Here is a 24,032-nt window from a genome sequence, read left to right on the forward strand (position 1 = left end):
TGTTATGAATAACTTATATACTTTTCTGCAGGTTACTACAAAGTCACCGATGCCTTTGGATTAACAAAGTTGCAAATCTGTATCAGAATAGGGAGTGGCAATTGTGCATTGAATAAATGTTGCTGCCAAGGGAAGAGAAGAACTATGGAAGTGTCGAGCAAGGCATGCTTTGGTTTCTTAGTGGCTTACTTTTGGTCCCTCTTCAAAAACTGATAAAAACTAAAATATCTTTTTTTTTTAATTTTTTTTTTGTAGCTGGATTGAATTTTGTAAGTATATTTGTTGATTGATTCAAATGATGAGTTTTCCTACGAAACTGATGCCATTGTTGCACTAAAAGTTTGGTTTAGCATTGTTGATGTATAATTAGGATTTCCGTAAGCAGTCAAAAACGAAAAATAAAACTAATTGTACCTAAATGCACCTTCCTAGGTGTTGCAAGCTGCTAATGTTTACTGTCGTTTTTTGTTACTATTAAGATCTGAGGCCAAGGTCAATAGATCCTATGTTATTATTTGATTAATGCTTTTAGTGAACTTAGTTTGTCTACACATTGGGCTATTGTGCATTTCTCTTTCTATGTAAATCTTGAGTGGAGATTATTAATGATTTCATTAAAATGTATAATTGGTACAAGTTTAATTTATAGTATCAATCTCTTCCATGCTAAATTCAAGGTATTCCAAGTCTTTTTGATGCGTCTATCTCACCAGCTCTACGTCCTTATATGCGCAACACATGCATCTGACTTTTTAACTGAATATATACCATGACTTGACATGCAATGATTTTTTAGGTTGTCCGCATCACTCGCTATGTATAGTTATTTTTTTCATTTTTTATATATTTAGAGATTTTTATTATGTTAAGTCGATCCATATTACTAAATAAATTAGTTTGTTGTTTGGATTTAATTAGTGTTAGTGAGATTTACTTTGTTCTTTGGATTTGATTGGTGTTAGTAGGATGATGGGCGCGTTAAAGGAACCGGTGTATTATGGTGATATTACAATCACTTTCATTACGGGAATTGTACTTGATTAATTTTTGTGTCTTATAGGATTTGAATGAAGCAATTGTGAAAGGGGTGGTTAAAACTTGGTCTTTTTTACATAACATGAGAAAATTCTTACTGGAATGATGAAGCAATTACATGTATAATTTAAAGTTGTCGATGCTATGGTTTTCACAGTTCACACATGAAAGAGAAAACACAGATCATTAATTTATAGGTACGAACATAACATGTCTCAATAACTCACTAAGTTTTCTTTTGACATAATCTACTACATCAAGTTCATTGGCTTTTATTTCATGATGATGGGATGTGTATGCTTGCCAACTTTTTTGAATGAAGGTTTTATATATCGACATCCTTCGGTATATACAAATAGGGGGAAAAAACCGGTATAGCCAAATAATTCTAATGAATTAAAGAGGACAAAGAGAATACCTTGAAGCTAGACTTGCTTACATTTTTGTGTGAATAAATATGTTAACGTTGATGGTGAAATACCTTGAAGCAATTGTAGGACTGAACAATGTGCTTGAAGACTCTCATTTGTCCAAGTTGCACTACTTGGATGCTGTATTGAAGGAGACTTTTAGGTTGCATCCTGCAGTGCCTCTTTTGGTTCCTCAGAGCCCAAGTAAACAGTGTGCAGTTGGCGGTTATACTGTCCCTAAGGGTGCAAGAGTATTTTTCAACGTATGGGCGATGCACAGAGACCCCCAAGCTTGGGAGAACCCCTTAGTGTTTGATCCTGAGAGATTCCTAGATGTTAGTAAAGGATGTAACTACAAGGGAAATGATTTTCATTATCTCCCATTTGGTTCTCGGAGAAGATTTGGTTCTCGGAGAAGGATATGTGCAGGGATTCCCTTAGCTGAAAGAATGTTAATATATGTATTGGCTTCACTCTTGCACTTATTTAATTGGAAGTTGCCAGAAGGGACTAAGCTGGATTTATCAGAGAAGTTTGGGATTGTTTTAAAGAAAAGAATACCATTGGTTGCCATTCCTAGCACAAGATTGTTAAATCATAAGCTTTACAAGTAACTGTTAGCTGGTCAAGTGCGTTTGCAAGTGCGTGGTGCTGCTCTATTTTTATTTTTTTTATGGTTGGGATCTTGGTTTAAGGTCCCTCTCTATGGGGCATTATTTGTATTTTCTAAGATGAAAAAAACTAAAAATACAAGGTAACACCATAATTGAAAATTACCTGATTTAATGGTTTAATTGAACATTACAATATTAAACCTCTAATGGGTAAATTGAACGTAACCGTACTTGACTGTTGGACACAACATTTAAGTTCTTACTGATCTTAGAGAAATGCATTTAGGGCTACAAATGCTCAATTTCTTTTGAATATTGGCTTTTGACTAAGTAGCGAAGAATGTACATATATTAGATATTCAAATAGACTTTCGGCTATTGAATTGTTAGCTATCAATGTAGCAGGCGTGACCAACAAAATCCTAATCTCCAATTTACGTCTAATTTGGAATCAATATTTACTTCAGTATTCTTCACTTTCTTCACTTTCTTTGGTATCAACTATATAGTAGCATATCGAGTTGGGGTTAGAATATCATTATATTGTATCTTTTTAATATATTTTTTTTCAATAATTAATTGAATATTTGAATTTAATATCAATTGCACCTATGACTCTTGAAGTATTCTGATTGGTATACATTGATCAAACAACCACATTGGTAGATTTATATGTTCAAGCTATCTAACATATTTTTCATTTTAGTAATTTCGTAAATATCAACTTCTAATCATTACGTGTTATGGAATCATTGTGCGCAATGAATATAATTCGGTTATCGCTTAAACATATGATATGTTTTGAGTACGTGTTCTATTCTTTGATTGTTGTGTTATATTTTGATATAGTTTATATAGGTGAGAGGATGATAAGCATTGTTATATATCTAGGACAATAATAACCCAAAAATAGAAATTAACATAAACCCTTCAAACAAAGTACGCAATAAATCATTAGCTATCAATATACATATATTATTTATTCAAGTGGACTTTAGGTTTTTGAGTCATTGACTATCTATGTAGCAAGTCCGGCCATTGGTCGGGCCAAATAGCTAGTATCTATCTATATTTTAATATTAAAGCTCCCACAAAGACATTTTTCGAGCTCTATTAAAATTCCACGTCATCTTCTATTAAAATGGAAATTTTTCTCCTATTTGAAAAACGGGAATTTCTCACATATTATATATAACGGGAATTCCTCTCCTAAAAACAAATTCTAACACTTCTAATTAAAGCGGGAATCATTCTCCTATTAAAATGGGAATTCCTCCTCTATTGAAAAGGGAAAATCTATCATATCTAATTAAAACGAGAATTATTCTCCTATTAAAACATGATCTTTCTCCCAATTAAAAAAAAAAAAAACTGGTTTTTAAAACTTAATTAAAACTTCATTTAAAACAATTTGTTAAGAAATTAAAATTGGTTAACGATTAAAACGGTAGTCCCAATTTTCTAAAAAAAATCTAAATGTATATGCACGGGCCTACAAACTAGTAAAAACTATAAAGAAATATTTATTTAAGCAAGGTAAACCATTACATAAGGTCACACACCTAAATGAGAAGAGAACATGACGGGCCTCTTAGCTATTCAATGTGGGACTAAATATACCAACTACATAATACTACTAGCCAATATGCCGGCCTGTGGCCGGCTTACTATATTAATAGTTGATTTACTCTGGACTATTATAATTGTATATTGTGTTATTATTTTGATGATGAACTAATTAACTACTCAATGTTTTAAAAGAAAAAATTCAAACTTATTATTCTAGTGTATTGGGCTTTAAATTAGTTGGGAATGTTGGTCTTTATAATTGTTTGGAGAAAGAATAAGACGTCTGAGACATAATTATTTTTGGGCAAACACAAATGCTTTTAGAAAGAAGACATGTATTGCCAAATTACACCACTTGTCGAATGTGTTGTTGCACTTCTTGTTTTAGGGTTACTTTTGGAATCCTTAATATAGCATAAACTCATTTTTAGTTAACCCAAAAAGGACAAATCAAGATTAAAGACTCTCCCCTTCGACCCACATTAAAATGGTTACTGTTTTAAAGCTAATATCAGAAGATAACATATTGGCAATAGGGTAGTGAAATTAAGAAACCGAATAGAGAATGGTTTGAGCCTAGTAACCATTTATGTTTTGTAGTTAAGAGAGGCGAGATGGGGGAGGATGAATGAATTGACAAAAAAGGTTACAAATAAGCCTTATTGGCAATAAAATCTAAATTTCCTAGACTTCATTTCAAATTTTGTACAAATCAACTTGATATACATGACCGTTTTTATATAATTTTTTTTTTCATTTTATTATTATGTATAAAAAATCTTAAAACTATGATTTTAAGAAGAATAATCTTTGGATAGCGAAAAAAAAAAGGAAGAATAATCTTAAAAAGCCGATTTATGGAACACCTCTGCTATGGTGTCTTAATAAGTACCTTTGAAGCTTTATTTTGTTGCTACTTATTATGAAGGGCATGTATAACGATTAATTGCAAAAATATTTTCGTGGAGAGTGTCACAAATGTGAGAAGTAGAGCATAGTTCGCAGAGTTTTACTAAAATATAACCTATAAGTTTCTATTTCACGATGGTTTGAGGAGAAGCATTTTAAATATAAAATAGGAAAAGTTTTGTTTGGAAACATTTTTTAGGTATATTGCAAAGTAAAAGAAGAAGAATTAAAACTCTGATTGATCCCAATTATTTTTGAAGTAACTTCTTGTCAGATCATGAGTATAACCAGTAAACAGTAATTATGTGAGTCAGATCGTGAGTATTGATTCGAAACCATATACACTTCATTGATTTTCCTATAAGTGGTGTGAGCACCACTGCACCAGAGCTCATTTTTTCAGGACTTGAATATTGGTTTATAAGGTCATATTGTAGACAGTAGACTCTAACCTAAAGTACAAATCAGTTACGATATGGAGACTTTAAACTCACATGCTCATTCCCTTAATGGCAAGAAATCTTTAGTTTTGGCCTATAACTGCCTGATTATATGCCGTTGCAGGAAGGAAATGCACAGGAAGCAGTCCTCTTGAAGGATATGGAGGCGAAAGGCGTTCTCCACTTCTCCCTAGTCTTCTTACATACATCACACTGGTTGAGGGACACCTCAAGTCTAAAGATTTTTCTGGAACCTCTGTTTGGTGCAGAGAAATGGTTGAGAAGGGCTTTATTCCCCGGTTTAACATTATTTTGCAATGAACTTATAACCGACCTCCGAGATAAGGGTAAGTTGCAGCAGGTGGAGCTTCTCAGCAATGATTTGTAGTAAAACAGAGTGGCTGAGCATACTGTCAATGACATGATCTATCTTTGCAAAAATGTAGCAAATGGACGATTCTTTTGTGGATGAATCCTTTAAGCCTCTGCATAAACTCCCTTAGTCGATTATCATCAATAAGGGAAATAGGTAATCGTTTATTCTAATCTGATTCATGCATTTGAAAATCAAGCTTTTATAAGGTTCTATGTTGTAAAATGGTCAGAATAAATGTATAATATTTCTATCTTGGCCTAGCTGTTGTAAAGTGTTGACTATCATGTTCTCATTGTAAATTTTGAAAAGGATTAAGGGAGAATGGACATTAATGTTTGTTAATGTACGGTCGATTTTTTCATTCCCCTGAGAACACTTTTGTGATTCTTTGTGGTGTTTCGAACTTAATTTTCTTGTTGCTACTTTTGAAAGTTAGTCCTTTGTTGGATTGTCTTTTTTTTCACGCATTATCTTGTTCATTATATTATACTAAGTAGATCATACAAAGCTTTTAGACTTCTCCTAACCGACTTGCCCCATCATGGGCACCACGACCATCGAGAATCAATCGACAATTTATTTAATTTACCTCCTTCCTTACTTTACGACATGAGCAGAAGACACTCACTCCCTTGGAACATAACATTACTTAAAAAAAATAAGATAGTTTTTCACGGAAAACATCATCTCCCAAAAAGTGACCAGCTTCCCAAGCAAAATAACAGTCGGATATCAAAAAGCTTGGATTATGTACAATTTATTCCTTCTCCTATATGGTTTGCATTTAGAGCAGTCAAAATGTGGGTTATTTATGTGCACCTCCTTATGTTAGATGCATGTATATAACACCTCTAATTACAATAAACGTCTTCAAGTTGAGAAACGCACCTCTGCCTTATAGAAAATGATACATTTAAAATCTACTGGTTGATGACAGTAAGAGAGAATACACACCTTTGCCTTCTTTCTTTGAATCACGCCCCACACGTACTGAGCATCCACGGTTGGCCACTCCCTGCAGATTACAAACACAAACATTTCAGGAGTTTTAAAGGGGAAAGGATCGTTTGAACTACTAAAAGTTGTTTGCATTTTGAAGCATACCGAAGAGAAGGTGTTAATGTCAGCTGTTTCATGCTTCCCGGCTTGTCATCCTTCGCTTGTTCCCTTCTCTGTAGGCACTGATATGGTTCTGGTGGCGAAGCGACATATTCAGAATTGCCTTCTTTATCACATCAAAACCTCCCGCCTCCTTTTTCACAACTGAAGCTCTGGAGAAGCCTCCCAACACATAAAGACAGCCATCAACAGCACTGATGGCACAACCACAATACGGTAACCTATCCAAAGGATCTCTCCGTCCAAGCCAGTTCCTTATAACATTTGCAAGCCCAGCTAATACCTTCCTAGGCTCCTCTCCCTTAGCTACAGGGGGCATTGGTGGCAACCGTTGCCACTTTTTGGACAAAGGATCAAAAGTATGCCAGAGAAGTTTATCCTCTTCAACCTTAGTCAGTATATAAAGCCATTCTTCCGTAATCCCAAGCTCTTTTCTCAAATCAAAGAGCTGAGCTCAGTACCTGTAACAACATTTTTCCAACTCCTCGACACCAGCTTCACATTCAAATAGTAAATCCTAGGTAATCTAGCAAGAATCTGAATTGAAATGTCATCAGGGAGATTGGGAATCAGTCTCGGGTTATCCTCATCAGGGATGCACAACATCCTCTGCTTCTTACAGGAAGCACTTTGTAGAATCTCGTTATACTCCCCTGTCCCAGTTTTGCTCAAAATTCCCCCCATGAGAAGCACCCAAACTCTATGCTAGCTAACTCCTTAAATATACTTCCTCACAAACATATGAGCATTGTATTCCAACTTATCAATACAAATGCTGAGATCCAAACATAAAATGTACACCACGTGAAAAGAAAAGAACTAATCAGTATCACCATACACAAAATAAAAAAAAATAAAAAAAATAAAAAATAAAAAATTCAAACCAAATTACCTCAATTAATACCTCTCTATAACTATCAACAACAATAGATTCAGGCAGATGACAAACACGTGACTGGTAATAATTCAAACCAAATTTCTAATTAAGATTGAAAAGCATAAGATTAGACAAAGACAAACAGAATTTAAGGAAAGGAAGTACCTTTTAGGAGATCTGAGTATTTTGATAAAAGCACAAAGAGAGACATTGTTAAGGATTAAAAAGAAGATGGGGCCATACCTTAAATCTCGATGGAATTGTTCCGGAATTTTTTTTCAGTACTGTGTTTCTCTTGTTTTGTTTTCTTTTTTCATCAAATTGAAATTTGAAGAGATTGAGTTTCTGTACGTTGACATGGAGATAACATGAATAGAGAGGTTGGTAGGGCGCCTTTTTGGACTTTATGTTTTTGGGTTTATTTTTCCATTGCAGACGTACGAACAATTGAAAAAGGCGTCGATTTGTTTTTTTTTTAATGAAAAATTTGATGTGTCAGTCTAAGAGAAAAAAGAGGGGCTGACGTTAGACACTGAGAGCATTTTCCACTACTCAGTATTAATGGTCTTTGATTATTATACTACTTACTAAGACTGACTTTAAGCCGTTTAAGGTAGTGATATTGTACATTAGAGATGTTGGAGAGTGGTCCTAATTCCTTTACACTAATTTTCTCGTTTCTAAAATTATTGTCATATACACGAGATTTTTTTTTTTCATTAACTTTCAAAATATGGGGGGTTACAAGTTACAACTCAAAAAAAACTTGCAACTCAAAAAACTTGGTGGAGGCTCAATTCCAGTAAAACTAGATGCCCATTTGGCTAGTAAAAGTGAGGCTCCCCATATACACAAGATTACAAGCCACTCTTTAACTCTTTGTCGACTGAACTTACCCTTGGTCTCATAAACACTCACGTGTATCAGATAGAAACAACCACAAACTGCAACTAGCGGTTCCACACGTGGTTACTTAATATCTACAAAATCACTTCAGTTTAAAACTACACTCCTGGGACCACTCAATTATTCCTTTTAGTACGCGTGTAACATGTAGCAGCCACCAAGGGTTTATTCTGTGGAACACGACTCACAAACTTAAATTCCTACTGCTTTCTGCGCCGCAGGGTTACCAAAAAAACTCTCGATCATAAAAATCAACGCTTCTCGGATTGGGTTGAGGGTACATGGGGTGCACAATAATACCATAACTTATTATGCTACATTTGTTATTTGTTGGGAATAATATGTGCAGGTTGATGGTTGATTTGACAAAAGTGGTGTGGTGGGGTGGGACCCTAGGTCAGGCTTCAGCGCACGTCGAGTTTCCACATATCTGGGCCAGGTGCTATAAAATTTATAGTGTCATTATATAAACAGAAGTCTGTTAGCAGAGAAACTGCATAACCCAAAAAACCTCCCATTGTCACGGACGCACCTCATTAGTCATCGTCATCTCATGATTGAATCTTCTTCTCCATCCTCTTTTCTTCTTCAAAACAATAATTAACAAACAAAAATATATCTTGTGCACTTATACTGATTAGTCGACATGGATTCAACTCGAGCTTTTATCAAGGATGTCAAGCGTGTTATCATCAAGGTTACATATTTATCATCATCATTGCTTATTCATTTTGTTTTTTTTGTTTTTTTATTTATAGTACGTATTATGGTTTATACCATACATTGTGACCACATACAACTTTCCATGTGTTAATGGACTGATGAAGTGATCGAACAACTTCTCAGATTTAAACTTTCCAATGTTGTACGTTGTTCCATTCCATTCTTGATTCAAGTGACAATACTAATAATACAAAAATATACCATATTTATATCCAATCTATTTTAATCATGTTTTTAGAAATCTATAGATTTGTTTGTAACTTTGTATGAAACCACAAACAGTATATCATGGTTCAACTTCAAGTAATGAATAGGAATGAGTCAAATACCTTTTTTTACATCGCGACAAAAAAATTAGGGCACAGGGCCCAGTATTTGGATATTGTTTGCTATTGGGCCTATGGACCTTGAACGGGCTTTATTAAGGGCTTATTCTACTAACTGATCTTAAGCAGTGTTCTAAAAATCGGTCTAGGGACTCGCTGCCCAAATTGTTTAAAAAATCGGCGGACCGATTTAGGACTAATCGGACTAATCGGCCAATTAGACGGTTTTTTTTTTTTTTTTTAATGATTAAATGTCGAAAATTACCCGTGTAGGCTTAAGATTTGAATGAATTGAAAATACTAAAGTCCAATATAAATTATATGCCACTATAAGAAAAAGTATGTTTTTATATGAAGTCGATTTTCTTCAACTATTATGCATTTTTGTAATAAGTATTTTTGTTTGTGTTTATTTTTAGAGTTATAGTAAATGATTTTCTTCATTTCTTATAATATAGATGTGTACTATATGTATTATAAGACATATTAGGAAAAAAAACCGCCTAGCGCCTGCCCGTCTAGGTGCTGCCTATAAGGCCTAGGTGTTCTCCCACCGCCCGACCACCACACAGCGTTTTTTTTTTAGAATATTGCTATATATACTGATGGGTTACCCATTTTATATTTGGAAGGTCGGGACAGCTGTTGTTACAAGATCCGATGGAAGATTGGCACTGGGCAGACTTGGTGCACTTTGTGAGCAAGTATGCCATCATTTTTTTTTTCCTTTTATCATATAGTATGTACATTTTTTTCCCGCTGTTATTGAAATGAATGGGTTTGGTTGCAGCTTAAAGAGTTAACTTGTAGAGGGTATGAAGTCATTTTGGTGGCTTCTGGTGCTGTTGGCGTTGGTCGGCAAAGGCTTCGATATAGGAGATTACTTAATAGCAGGTACCAACTCATTTTAAATAGGTTGGCTAAAAGTAGTTGTGCTGTCCCGGCTCATTTTAAAACCAGTTCGGAAATACCATAGTGATGCACGTGTCTTTTTTAGCAATGGTAATTCTGGAATTAGGGCAGATTTATCACTTTAGTCTAACAAGTTTGCCTTATCTTTATGGCCTAGGCTACATCATAAACGTTTTTTTGTTTGTTTTTTTTCCAATGGATAAATGTATAGTATAAACATATATTAATAAAGTAAACCGCAAGCTGTAGGGTAAGATATGAAAAAACTAACAAATGAAGAACAAAATCTGAAACACTAGTGCAGGTAACTGCGATATTTCAGCAACTGATCTATAGTAGAAGCATTGGCCTTAGGCATTGGGCCTATACTCCAAGTAAGAAGAGCAGGAAGTAATGCTTGTTTGGGTTTTGCAGTTTTGATGATCTCCAGAAACCGCAAAATGAGCTTGATGGAAAAGCATGTGCAGCCGTTGGACAGAGTGGCCTTATGGCTCTTTATGATGCCTTGTTTAGTCAGGTGACAATAACAACTCCTTGTTTTTTCTGTTTAAAATTTTGAAGCATCTATTGCCTATAGTTTCTGCATAGTCACTCTTTCACACCCTTCTTTTGTGCATGTCCATACCCCTTTGTATATCACTGATTCTCTTTCAGTGAATTTCTTCTTAAATTTTGCATTTTGCCTATGCAGTTGGACGTGACATCATCTCAGCTTCTTGTGACTGATAATGATTTCAGAGATCCATTGTTCAGAATGCAGCTGTCTGAAACAGTAAACTCATTATTATGTCTGAAGGTTGTTCCAATTTTTAATGAAAATGATGCAATCAGTACCAGGAAAGCTCCATATGAGGTATAGCACACTTTAGAACTACACTTGTATTGTACTTAGAGCAACTATATGCTGATTAGGAAGCTTCTATTTTAAAAAATATATTGATATTTGTCCTATTTGTTTTTCTAATTCCTATGTTATTTTCTTCTTTCTTTATATGTTGTATAACCTCTCACTCTCTCTTGGTTTTGGGATGCATAGTTTTATTGATAGCACCACAAAGAGAGGGAGGGCCTCACCATTACAAACAAGAAAAGACTGTAAATAGGTCAAGACTGGGAGGCTGGGACTGCACCTCTCTGTCTAAACAAGTTAACTCAAAATAACAATTCCTTTGGTGCCATATTCCAAAGAAGAGCTTTAACACTTAAGTTTGCATCCTTCTTCAAAGGTTCTTGCTCCCAAAAGTTCTGTGATTTCCACCTGGCGGTAACCTTTGGTACCTTCCTCGTACTAATCAATCCTCAAATAGCTGGATCTGATCTTGATTTTTTCTTTCTTACATTGTTCAAAGACTGATCTCGCATCTACTTTTTCCCCATAGTCTTCCCTCTCTTATCTCCTTACAACTTGCTATTCTGAATGTCCTATTAGTTTTAGAGGACACTAGCACTGTCGGTCCTCTCTAACTATCGATCGTGTTACCGTCCACTGTGAATCGTTCATCCAACTTTGATCATTGCTACTAATCAGTGTGGATTTTTGGTTGCTCTTAATTTGTTATTGTCCAACGAGTAGTCACTGGAATATTGTTATACACTTATTCTGAAAAAAGTCGAATATTTTTATTCTTGAAGACATTGTTGGTGCTGAATCCATCTCTCTGCATTTGTTGGTGTTATTGATTTTTTTGGATCTTCCCAACATGTTTTGTTTATCCCACAAGGACAATGTTCCTTAATTTTATTTCTTAATTATCAATAGTTTGTTTCCTTCTAGTGGTTGAACTTCATGCTTCTTCCCCCTCAATCGAAGTTCTTATGTTCAAACTTTTGTTCCAAGCTTTACATTGGTATACTCCATGCTTACTTGAGTTCCTTAATTTGTTCATATCAACGAAGGATCTCGCTTTGAACTCCCCATGTCTTAAGCTCCTTTAGATGGTATCAACATCGTAATGCATATTAGTCATAAAGAACAATTAAAATGAAATTTAATTTTCATAAGATTTAACTCCAAATTGTGTTTAGGTTATAGATAATTGAGGCATACTGCTAAACAGGATAAAAGTACTAAATCTTTATGAGTTCAAGCACAAACGTGAGTTTCGTCATAACAAGAGACAATGGTGTGTTTACTCTAGCAAACCTTTGAGTTAGAGGTTCTGCAACTTTACTACATTGAAAGCGGACTGTTAATTCTTGTATGTTTTTTTTGTTCAGATTTTTTTTTCAGCTGTCTTTTGTTTGATTCACTAATTTTTATCTGATTGTGAGCAGTGTATGCAGGATTTTTCTGGTATATTTTGGGATAATGACAGTTTAGCAGCTCTCTTGGCCTTGGAGCTTAAAGCCGATCTTCTTGTTTTGTTGAGCGACGTAGAGGGCCTGTATACTGGTCCTCCTAGTGATCCCCATTCGGAGCTAATTCATTCATATCTGAAAGATAAGCATGAAGGACAGATCACATTTGGAGATAAATCAAGGATGGGGAGAGGTGGAATGACTGCTAAAGTTAAAGCTTCTGTCTATGCAGCTAATGCAGGAACTCCTGTTATTATAACCAGGTATTCTTCTTATATTTGAACCTGAAGTTGACAATACTTAGAACACTCCATCCTGATTATTCTTTTACCTATGTATTCTTTAAATAAAAACTGGAAGGAATGACATGTTAATTGCTCTTTGTTATAAACACATCAGTCCTCAATTGCATTTTTTCCAACTTCCTCCCCTGTTAGTTTTTTTCATATCGCTCCTCTTACAAGACGTTTTCTTATAGTTTTCATTTAAAATATATGAGATTTTATACTTGTTGCTCATGCAACCTGATATTTAGTAGCTTTAATTGAATGTTGGAGTTTAGACACATGGCAGTTTACTTAATTACATTCCTATTTTATTTCCATGTCATTGAAGTGGCTATGCTACCGATAACATCATGAAAGTACTTCAAGGAGAAAACATTGGCACTCTCTTCCATAAGGATGCACATTTGTGGGCGATGCCTAAAGAAGTTAGTGCACGTGATATGGCGGTTGCAGCCAGGGAATGTTCCAGACGTCTACAGGTAACTTCATCAGGATTTATGTACAGAATGCTTAGAACGAGTTTGTTGCACGCTACCGAAGATTATATTAACCTGCCTAGAACCACCTTTGATTGGGTTTTGAAATGTTAGCCTTACGTTTACAAAATCAGTTCAGTAGTGGATTTTAGGGGGAGAAAACATGCGTACTCCTTAGGAGTGTGAACCAAACTATATCTTAGGAATGAACCTGTGATGCTCCTATACCCTGACATATATACGGGATTCACTATGGAGTTTTGAAGAGGATAGCTTTAAGCCTAAGAAACCAGCTTTGGCTTAGCATTATGTTTAGTCTTCGTGAGTATTACGCTTGGTAATCACAATCTCAATACATGCATTATACATTCAAGTTTTGCACACTTTTCTAAAATAATTTTTCTGAGAACAAAAGGATAAAGGTGGAGGTGTCCAAGCATCTTGCGGAGACGGATACGCTGGGCTGCCTGGGCATGTCAAGCATCTCTGGGTGCCATAGTCCGCCCCACTCATCCCATCAATGAAAAATCTTTAAAAGTAGATCTTTGCATATTTGAATGTTGTGTGAACCTAGTAAGCCTAGTAAGCCCTTATTGGGTTATCAACTATCAACAGATGTAGTAAATGTGTTTAATATGTAATTATTTTATTTATTTATTTATTTTTATACCTATATATATTTCTTTCCTTATTTGTCATTATTTTATGGGATTCTCGGGATTGATGTAAACTTTAAACTACTTTTCATTATTTTTTGTGGGGTTTATGTAATTCAGTTGAACAAGTAATGTATTTATTACATTCTTACACATTATAGTTCTATTTATTAAATGTTCATTCATTGTACGTTAATAGGGAGTTATAAAAGATAATCAAAATGGGCCATCCACCCTGTCCCGTGAGACTGGCCCTAAGCGAGGCTCAACAGTCTTTAGGGAAGGGGAAGGGCTTGAGAAATTATGTATTAGACTGTCCCTACTCCCAACTCAGCCATGCAATGGTCGGGCACCCTTAAGACACACTGAGAGACATACATAAGTACCTGCTAGCTCACACACGCTCATATGTTCATTACTTGCTGCATTCCAGTATTTAATTGATATCCGTTTTTAGTGACCATTTTCTTATGAATTTTCATTGCAGGGATTGTCCTCAGAAGATAGAAAGAAAATATTGCTGGACATCGCTGATGCTTTGGAGGAAAATGAGAACTTGATAATTCTTGAGAATGAAGATGATGTTGCAGCTGCCCAAATGGATGGGTATGAAAAGTCACTGATATCTCGTTTGGCTCTGAGACCTGGGAAGGCAAGTATAACTTTCATACTGAAGTTAGATTTTTTCTGAAAGAAATTAGGATCCTCCTTTGTTCTGGCATTTTAACTATTTACGTCATTTTTTTGAAGTTGATAAGTCTGTCGTTTGTACTAAACAGATATCAAGTCTGGCAAAGTCGATCCGTATAATGGCAGACATGGAAGAACCGATTGGACATCTTTTAAAGAAAACAGAGGTAGGGTTTGGGATTTGAGTATCCTTACTTCTGCAAACTCAGTTAGGCATGTCTGTTAAGAGTCAAGACTTCGTACTTGATATGAAATAAAAATAACAACCAAAATAGTTGTAAATAAACAAGAAAATGTTTCAAGTACTTGGTAATATGACAGAAAATGTTTTGCCTTTTTCCCTGCTGATTGATATAGTGTGAGTTGATCAATGTAACACAGATAAGCACCTTAAACCAGTTAGTTGTATGATGTGGCACACTTAAACTGTTCAGTTTATACATTTTCTCTAGGCAATGAACATATATGAAGTAAGTATATAAAACTTGAAATTTCTGATGATTTCTCGTATCTCCAGGTATCAGATGGGCTCATCTTGGAGAAGACAACATGTCCCTTGGGTGTTCTCTTGGTTGTTTTTGAGTCTCGCCCTGATGCACTAGTCCAGGTAACACAGTCTAGACAGACAAATTTAAACCTGAAAAGATATTCAAATAAACAGAAACTTTTGATTGCTAGATCTTACTGTGCTCTTTAAAAGGATTTAATTCAACACTGTAGAAACAGAACGACCAAAATTCTTTTAGAAAAAGGGAACTTTTCTAATGGACAAACATATGACTTTGCTCTTATTTTATTTTATTTTTTGGTTTTCTAATTGTTATCATGCTCTCTTATTCATCGAAAGGATTGACCAATACATAAGTATGATTAAACCAAACATTCACTGCCATATGTAAAGTTCTAGGCTTCTAGGTCTCAACATGGTGATAACTGATAAGTCTATTGTTCAGTGTAAGAAATTTCAGTTTCTTCAAGAACTAATTTCCTACTCTGTCAATCTCATATTCGGTATCGTTATGGAGTTACGAGCAAAGCAGAGTTGTCAAATATGGAAAAAAAACCCTATACTTTCGTAAAAGAAAATCACACAGGAGTAAATTACCACGAACAAGGTTATTGAATTTCACTGAAACTATTTCCACTATACAATTGAAAAGAGTTCAACTAAAAGACAATGAATAAATTTAAAGTCACAAGGGAGATGAATTAATAGGAAGATTGAGGCCACGAAGAATGAAGTGCACTGGAGAAGCACCAGGGAGATGAATTAATAGGAAGATTGAGGCCACGAAGAATGAAGTGCACTGGAGAAGCACCAGGGTTTTCAAGGTGCTGAAGCCAAAGGATGTCTCGAAAGTATATTGATTGAAGAGTTTTTCTTCCGCAGGTGAAACCCTTCTTTAAGTACAAACACTATCTCTTTCCAACAGCAAACTCTCCATAATTGTAGACTTACTATATAATTTCCCATAATCAATGCCAAGGAGGAAGAGAGGGTGGGGGAACCACAGGAAACCCTACTTTTGCTGCTATTTACTCCTGCTTTATCTGTTCATCCATCTTCAGCTGGTGAGATTCAGAGTGGTTAAAAGAGATTTCACCACTGTTGGACGCTGTACGACAAGAAGATAGCGTGAGTGCAAGTCAGAGGAGGGCATGAGGTTGGATGGTTAATGCCACGAAAAAGTCCCATGTTTTTAAATCCCTTCCACCTTTACCAAGAACTCACTTTGTTGGTGGATAGAAAGAGTATCATTGCCTTAATAGAGCTGATTGGCCCATCTTTCAAGCTGATTGAGAGAGTTCAACATTTATTTTTGATTAGGTTAATGTTGGTTTTACCAGTCTGAGTGCAAATAACAGGAGAAGTAGTTAGTTACACAAAAAGGAGAGAAAAAAAATACCAACTTCTGCCTAACGCTACCAGATATGGATGCTGGTAGGGAAACAGGGATAGGACTCTTCATTTACAGTCTCTATGACACACTACTTTTCTTAGGTTTTCTATGTTAAGTGTTATGTTAGTTGTGATTGCCTCACATCTCACTTGATATAACCTTTTTGGATTGATCACTTTTCTATTGCAACTTTGTTGCAATTTAGTAGTGTAATCTTATTGTGTCTCTAAAAGGCAAAACACTTAAGGAAACTGTTGAGAATTTTCGGACTAAATTTGAGTAGGATAGGAGACGTGGTAGAAGTTTCAAAGATGTATCCATGCTATGCTGTCACCGACATTGGCTAGGCGCTAGATTTGAGCCTTGAGGCTATAACCTAACAAAAACCCCATTGCTGCTAATACTACATGTTCACCTCTTGTTTCCTATAAGCTGCAATCATGAAAAAAGAGAGTATATTCACACCTCAAAGACAATTAAGAAAGTGACTGTGTTTTGTTCATTTCACCATTAATTCATTGTCATCTATTTATCAAAAAATGTAACAATGAATTATGGATGTACAACAAAACAACAATACATTATAATGTTAAGTCGGCTTTCTAAATAGTTAGGGGGGTAATGTAACAGCAAAAAATAGTGAAATTAGAAAGAACCAGCAAAAAAGCTCTAGGTAGCTCTAAGTCTATTATGGCACGGAACTTGATATGATAGTTATAGATGTTAAATACTGATTTACTTTCATGTTGGTTGCTGAGAAGTTTTGTATAGTCCCTTATGGGACAGTGAAAGCCTTGCATAAAAAGGTTATCAAGAAAAATATGATAAACCTGTCTTCACAGTAGACACTGTTGAGAACTCAGAAGTATTGGTGTGTGAGTCTGAGTGTTAACGTGAGCATTAGTAGTAATGTAGTATATTATGTAGTGGAGTTTAGCCCTATATTGGAGAGAATTTAGTCCTATTATGTTACGTTTTCACCTTTTTTGGAGATTGAACCTATGTTTAGCTTTGCCGTTATCAATATATTGTGGGTTTTCAATGACGCCACATGTTAAAATTAATAAAAGGAGTTGGAATTAGCTAGTCTGGACTCCGGAGACAGAGTAATAAGCAGACGTTTCCAAGTGCTTTTAGGATGCAGTTTGCAGCATCTAACACTCCGTACCGTGTTGATGTCACTTAGGTTTTAACTTTTCGTTTTTTGTTGTTCCACCACGTTATATTTAGCCTACATTCTGATTTGCAGTTTTAGTTGAGGCCATCTGCAATCATCTCACCGTTAGCTTATTTTGTTATTTAACAGATCGCTTCTTTAGCAGTTCGAAGTGGGAATGGGCTTCTCTTGAAAGGAGGGAAAGAGGCCAAACGATCAAACATGATTTTGCACAAGGTTAGTTTGTTCTTTCTTCTTTTATTTCTGATTAGATTTTAAAGTAAGTGCTTTTATCGCCATTGTCTCTCCCGTAGTAAAATTTCAGATTGTGTCAGTTAATTTAGATGTTCTGTAGGTTATTACTGACGCCATCTCAGATACCGTTGGTAAAGGGCTCATAGGACTTGTGACATCAAGAGAGGAGATTCCTGATCTGCTAAAGGTGAGATCAGAATGACTGGGCCTACTGATTTCAATTTCCAAAATAGTGTGTAATTATATCAACATTACTCTTTCCAGCTCGATGATGTGATAGATCTTGTGATCCCTAGAGGCAGCAATAAACTTGTTAGTCAAATAAAGGACTCAACAAAAATTCCTGTTCTTGGTCATGCTGGTAAGTGATATCCTTTAGCATATTATGCCTATATTTCTACACATGAGGTTTTTTTTTCTTATGCGATCCATTTATTAATTTACTTAATAGTTTTTTTTAAAAAAAACTAATTGCATTGGTGTTGCATTTATGATTATCAGATGGAATTTGTCATGTCTATGTTGATAAATCAGCTAACATGGAAATGGCGAAGCAAATCGTATTGGACGCGAAGATAGATTACCCAGCAGCTTGCAATGCTATGGTACTTGCTTTCTCTATTCTTTATTACTCGAGAAATTTGTACGTTGAACTGAGCTGTCCTGATACTCTTCTGAATTAGACTTCGACTATCACTGACCTCGCTCGGTAGGGGTGGTCATCGAGCTACCCGAGTCAAGTATTGCCATGCTTAAGCTCGATTCGCATTTGGAGATGCTCGACTCAAACTCGACTTCGAGTTTAATATTGGGCTCAAGCTCGACTCATCCAATTCTACTAATAACTCGAACTTGACTCGGCTCGACTCGTTTTGCACTACAAGCTCAAGCTCAGTTATGTTTGTTTGAACTCGAACTCGAACTTGAGCTCAAACTCGAAAAAAAAAGTGTATAAAACATTAAAATGGGTATAAATTGTAAATTATAGTTGGGTATAAAGTATAAAACGAGTATAAATTATAAATTATATACTGGGTGGGTATGGGCTTATAAAACGAGTAGCTCGCGAGCTACTCGAGCTCGAACTTGAGTTACTCGTTATCTAGAAATCTAGAAGGAGTTTTAAATTAAGCTCAAGCTTGACTCATACTTTTGCGCGGACGAGTTTGAGTTATTAGCGAGTAGCTGAGCTTGATGACCAGCCCTATCGCTCGGTAGTTCTTTTTTGAGAATGTTTGGAAGTTTGTTGCCATTCCCCTTAAAACCCCTTTCCTTGGTGAAGGTGGGAACGTAACCTAAGAAATGGGCCTAGCCTCCCAAACCTTGACCAATGGGAATTGCTTTGTAGTTGTAACTAATGATGCCCATGTGTACAAAATACAATTTTTTTAGCGATGTTTCCTTGTTATCTTCAGGAAACACTTCTTGTACACAAAGATTTATTGGAAACTGCTTCGCTCAACGAGCTTATTGTCGATCTCCGTAGTGAAGGTATGCCTCTATACATGTCAAACTGTCAATTAACTAATTCCCCCTCTACTAAGAGTTGGTCAATCTTTCACTTGAACCTGCTTTATTTGATCATGTTGTTTAAATTTGTCTCTTTAGACTAGCTGGGGTTAGCAAAGAATACATTAATGCAAACAAAGAAACAAAAAAACAATTAGAATTGTCTTGGTGCCCTTAATAAGAAGTGACACCACAACAAGGTCCGTCTAAATCTGCAGTAAGATCTAGTCATCTCTTTATATTCAGCAGGGGGGCCTACCAAAATTATTCTCCTCTGCACCCCCATCAGATGATGGTTCGGCATCAAGTCTGCTGCAAAATTCACCTCAGGAGATGACACGTTGCTCCAATCTAGAAAGATAAATTCAACCCAATGAGAGAGAAAAGACTGGTATAAAGGCAAAACCTTGTCTGATTACATCCCACGAGGCAATACAGAGAATTAGAGATAGATCCATTCAGATGAACAATCAAAGAAAAAAAAAAGAACCGAGACTTGACAAATTACAACATCCAGAAACCATTGCAATTGGTTTGAAAACGAACAAAGGATTCAAATGAGATACTGGAATTGTTGAATCTAACCCTATACAGATTTGATCATTTAAGAAGCCGCCAATACGTATCTCTTTTAGATTTAAATCAACACATACTAGAGACTAGAGAGTACTCCAACAGTCCAACTCACTACAGAATATGGGCCCACAATCAAAATACCTATTGACCTATAAGGCGTAGGAAGCCTTCTATGTTGACTTCCATAACCACAAAAGAAAAGTAAAAGAAAAAAAGACTCATTCCAGCAGATTATACATCTCTTTCTCCATTCCATAACAAGCAAAGAAAATCAACCATGTAACATGTGGTAGGAGGCTCTAATCAAACACCATCATTATATGTTGATCATTCCCGGGCATAGAAGTTTGTTGCACTCATGAAGCGTATGAACTCTCAAGGCAATGGTTATTAACCTCTGAGCTCCACTTCTTTCAGTATGGCCATGTGAAGAAATAGTGTTGGTGTTGTGCTTCTTTATATGTCATAAAAGCTACTCCATACTTGTGTTTGTATTGTTAGATAGAGTTTTTCTGTAACATTTCAGTTGTTAAAGAATTGCTGTCTTTGTCGGTGTAAGTTATGGTTGTTAAGATTATCCATCGAAAGCATACAAGTGAGAAAGAAATGATAGCTTACCATTTTAATTATTTATTTATTTATTGCAGGTGTTACTCTATATGGAGGACCCAGAATCAGTGCCTTCTTAAATGTAGCAGAAGCACATTCATTCCATCATGAATACAGTTCCATGGCTTGTACAATTGAAGTTGTAGACGATGTTCATGCAGCAATTAACCATATACATCGTCATGGAAGGCATGTCTCTCTCGTTCTATATGTATAGACATTAGATATTCTTTTTACACTATAATTGTTATTGTTAGCGGTATTTATCAATTATCATTATTATTACTTTATTGTTATTGTTAGTGGTATTTATCAATTATCATTATTATTACTTTATTGTTATTGATAATATCAGTATGTTTTTTCAGTATTATTGTTATTGTTATATTTATTATTAGCCTTTTTTTTCTTAAAAAAAAAGAAATAAAGAAAAATCTAAAATAGCATTTGACTGACAGACCCTGACTTCTTTACAGTGCGCATACTGATTGCATTGTTGCGGAAGACCGTGATGTTGCAGAAATCTTCCTGAATCAGGTTGACAGGCAAGTGTGTTAAAAAATACTATCTACAATCTGAAATTGAGAAATCTTGGTTCATTTTCAGTATAATGTTTAAAAATAGCACTTTCTAATATAGATAGTATATATGTACCATGTGCTTTGTCAGTGCTGCGGTCATTCACAATGCAAGCACTCGATTTTGTGATGGAGCTCGATTTGGACTTGGTGCTGAGGTACGTGCCATCTAAAATTACTTGTTCATTTCTTGAAGTGTTTGATTTCGGTTTTTAGTTTATTTCTTTAATGTTTCTTTTGCTGATGTGATTTGTTGATTTTGTATGAGAACAGGTTGGTATAAGTACCGGTAAAATTCATTCTCGTGGTCCAGTTGGAGTTGAAGGACTCTTAACAACACGCTGGTAAGTAGATGTTGAGATATCTTCCCTGATATATTTTTCGTAGAATGGGTTATTTTCTTTGAATGTTTGTTCTAATGAAGTAACAGAACTGACAATATTGTTCTGATTTTGAAACTAATAGGCAATAAAAGCCTAACCAACTGAGTAGTAACTAGTTGAGTATCCATGTGTCAGAAAAAGCAACCTCACCTTACTGAATTTTGGAAAGGCAGTATTGCTTAGTTAGAGAACATCTTATTTTGTCTATATCATTAGCAGTAAATAAGTAATCCCCCATAGCTTCAGAAAAACTGTAGAACATCAGTCCATTATTTAAATAAGATGAGTTTTGTCGTTGTAGGAACTACAAAACATAGCAACATATCATATTTGTAGGTACGCTATAGGCCTAGAGCTATGATAATCATTTGAGTACATGAGAAGTCAAAGTTCAATGCTCTTTTTTTTTTGGGTGGGTGTGTGTTTGGGGGGACACACATGCAAGAAAATGGAAATTCCCTTTCCCTCTTCTTTATTATGAAAATAGCGGCCTGAGATTTGGTGAGGTATCAGACATGCAGTTTTATAGCAGTTCATGTCAATGGTCGTTTATCAGATGGATATTTGTTGGGAATAACACATGTACAAGAAGTGTGTGCAAGTCTATTTGGATCAGGGTGACTAGCTACTTGGAATGACTATCTGGGATGATTAAGTATCCTGGATACCTAGCCATCCCAAATAGAAATCCTGATCCAAAGTTGGACTACAACTTACACAAGGAATGCAGAGTATTTTTTTGTAGACATGTTCTCCCCACCATGGAGATCAAATCCACATAAGGTCAGCTCATTTGATTATGTGTAACCGTGTCAGCACTCAATATGATTTCAAAGGCTTTCTTTTGCTCCTTTTGCCAAAAACTCGATTCACGGATGTTCTGTATTAAAACACCTGGAAGAGCTTTAAGTGAATGCTCCTCTACTCTGTTCCGTCAAAACCCCGTAGCCCTACCTATCTCGCCTTGCAGTACTCACCAAAGTGCAGATTGACTACTATGGCGTAGTAGTCTCTTTTTGAGTTCTAGTGAAGTTCTTCTACACAGCCACTTTTCTAACTACTTGTACCCGTATGTAGTATTGTCTGCCTTCTTAACATAAATTATAGAACAGTGAATTGACTAATCCTCACTCACATTCCACTGCACACTCAATGATAGATCTCAGTCAAACAGAAACATCGGTAAAGCCATGTTAATGAAACATGATGTGAATTGTGTGCACTTTTGATTGTGTACATCTGAATGCTTACTGCAAATGTTTGGCCAAATTCATATATGATTGTGATGAGAAATTACATATTAGACAAATGTTTATTTAGAGAAATAGAACCTTACATTTTCTGATGCGATATGTTATTATTATTGTTACGATTAAATTGGTTCTTTACTGCACAATCTTTCAATCAATATCAAATATTGATTGGTGGATAAAGTGTTTGTTTAACTAAAATGTTATATTATTTTCTTTTACCTTGTGCATTTCTCATTCGCTGTTCTAAATGTAGGATTCTGAGAGGGAGCGGACAGGTTGTAGATGCTGATAAAGGTGTCACTTACACGCACAAGAATCTTCCACTGGAGTCCTGATTATTGTATTGGGTCGGATAAAAGGCCCCATATTTTAGATTGATATTAACAAATAAACTTTCATGTGCCAGTTCTTTTTCTTCTCATCTTTCAGTCATTTTTTAATGATGTCCAATTTCAGTTTTTATTTATTGGACATTCAGTTTTGTTATCATTTTAGTAATTCATTGTTTGGTGTACTACATCAATAGAGATAAGAATCTGGGCGGAACTTTTCACTTTTGTCGCTTGTATGGTGATGTTATGTTGCTTATGTTTTTTCTTGCAAAAATAGTTACAATCATTAAAGTCGTTTTTAGGTGAAATACAATGACAGAAGTCTGCAAATTCTTTGTTCAGCTAGATTAGTTTTGACCTAAAAATCGTACAAGTAATTTCTTCTTAGCAAATTTCGAAGATAAAGTTGCTTAAGGAGTCGAGGGTGACCAACGTCGTGAGACTAGCTTAGGTACTCATTCCAATATTTATGCAGGCACACTTCGTAGTAGTAGATTCCATTAGACTGGCAAATCTAGGACAACCTTATTGTGGAGAGTTACATAGGGGAAGAATTCTTCGTAGGAGTTCTTCAAGATGGTGAAAAGTTCGTTATTGAGCACACATGGATGAACCTTTTTATGGGTGCAGTAGTACGTTGCTTCAGTAATTCAGTGTTTAGCGAGGACGATTTGGGCTAACGATATTCAGATCCTTCTCAAAGAAGCAATCTATCGTGATTAGTAAGACCTCAAAAATGAAAACAAAGGTCCTAAGTGATGATGCATCACGCAATTTGAGTGAAACATTTCTCCAATTTAAGCATTGATGCCGACATATTAGTAGGACGGGTTATGCAAACTTCAAGGCAGAAGAAT

At 35.5% G+C, this 24,032-nt stretch overlaps 1 protein-coding gene and 1 pseudogene across 3 annotated transcripts; both read left to right on the plus strand.

The window, feature by feature from the left end:
- The first annotated feature begins 1,492 nt into the window (after positions 1 to 1,492).
- LOC147481400 (labd-13Z-ene-9,15,16-triol synthase, chloroplastic pseudogene) lies at positions 1,493 to 2,059 on the plus strand (annotated as a pseudogene).
- A 6,669-nt stretch (positions 2,060 to 8,728) lies between these two features.
- Positions 8,729 to 23,400, plus strand: LOC147481401 (delta-1-pyrroline-5-carboxylate synthase-like). 3 transcript variants are annotated; one of them, XM_086575782.1, is made up of 20 exons: positions 8,729 to 8,952; positions 9,937 to 10,008; positions 10,095 to 10,198; positions 10,631 to 10,733; positions 10,908 to 11,069; positions 12,491 to 12,777; positions 13,130 to 13,280; positions 14,421 to 14,585; positions 14,713 to 14,790; positions 15,141 to 15,230; positions 17,831 to 17,917; positions 18,036 to 18,122; positions 18,200 to 18,296; positions 18,437 to 18,540; positions 19,351 to 19,426; positions 20,668 to 20,818; positions 21,106 to 21,174; positions 21,299 to 21,365; positions 21,481 to 21,551; positions 23,097 to 23,400. In XM_086575782.1, the coding sequence occupies exons 1-20, from the start codon at positions 8,902 to 8,904 to the stop codon at positions 23,176 to 23,178; spliced, it is 2,154 nt and encodes a 717-aa protein (XP_086431908.1). In that variant the 5' UTR covers positions 8,729 to 8,901; the 3' UTR covers positions 23,179 to 23,400. The 3 variants fall into 3 exon arrangements, with proteins under 3 accessions (XP_086431908.1, XP_086431909.1, XP_086431910.1); XM_086575783.1 differs by having other exon boundaries at positions 8,756 to 8,952; positions 12,500 to 12,777; XM_086575784.1 differs by lacking the exon at positions 8,729 to 8,952 and having other exon boundaries at positions 9,728 to 10,008.
- Positions 23,401 to 24,032: the final 632 nt, after the last annotated feature.

This window comes from Coptis chinensis, chromosome 8 (genome assembly GCF_015680905.1).
Source record: "Coptis chinensis isolate HL-2020 chromosome 8, ASM1568090v1, whole genome shotgun sequence".
Lineage (NCBI taxonomy): Eukaryota > Viridiplantae > Streptophyta > Magnoliopsida > Ranunculales > Ranunculaceae > Coptis > Coptis chinensis.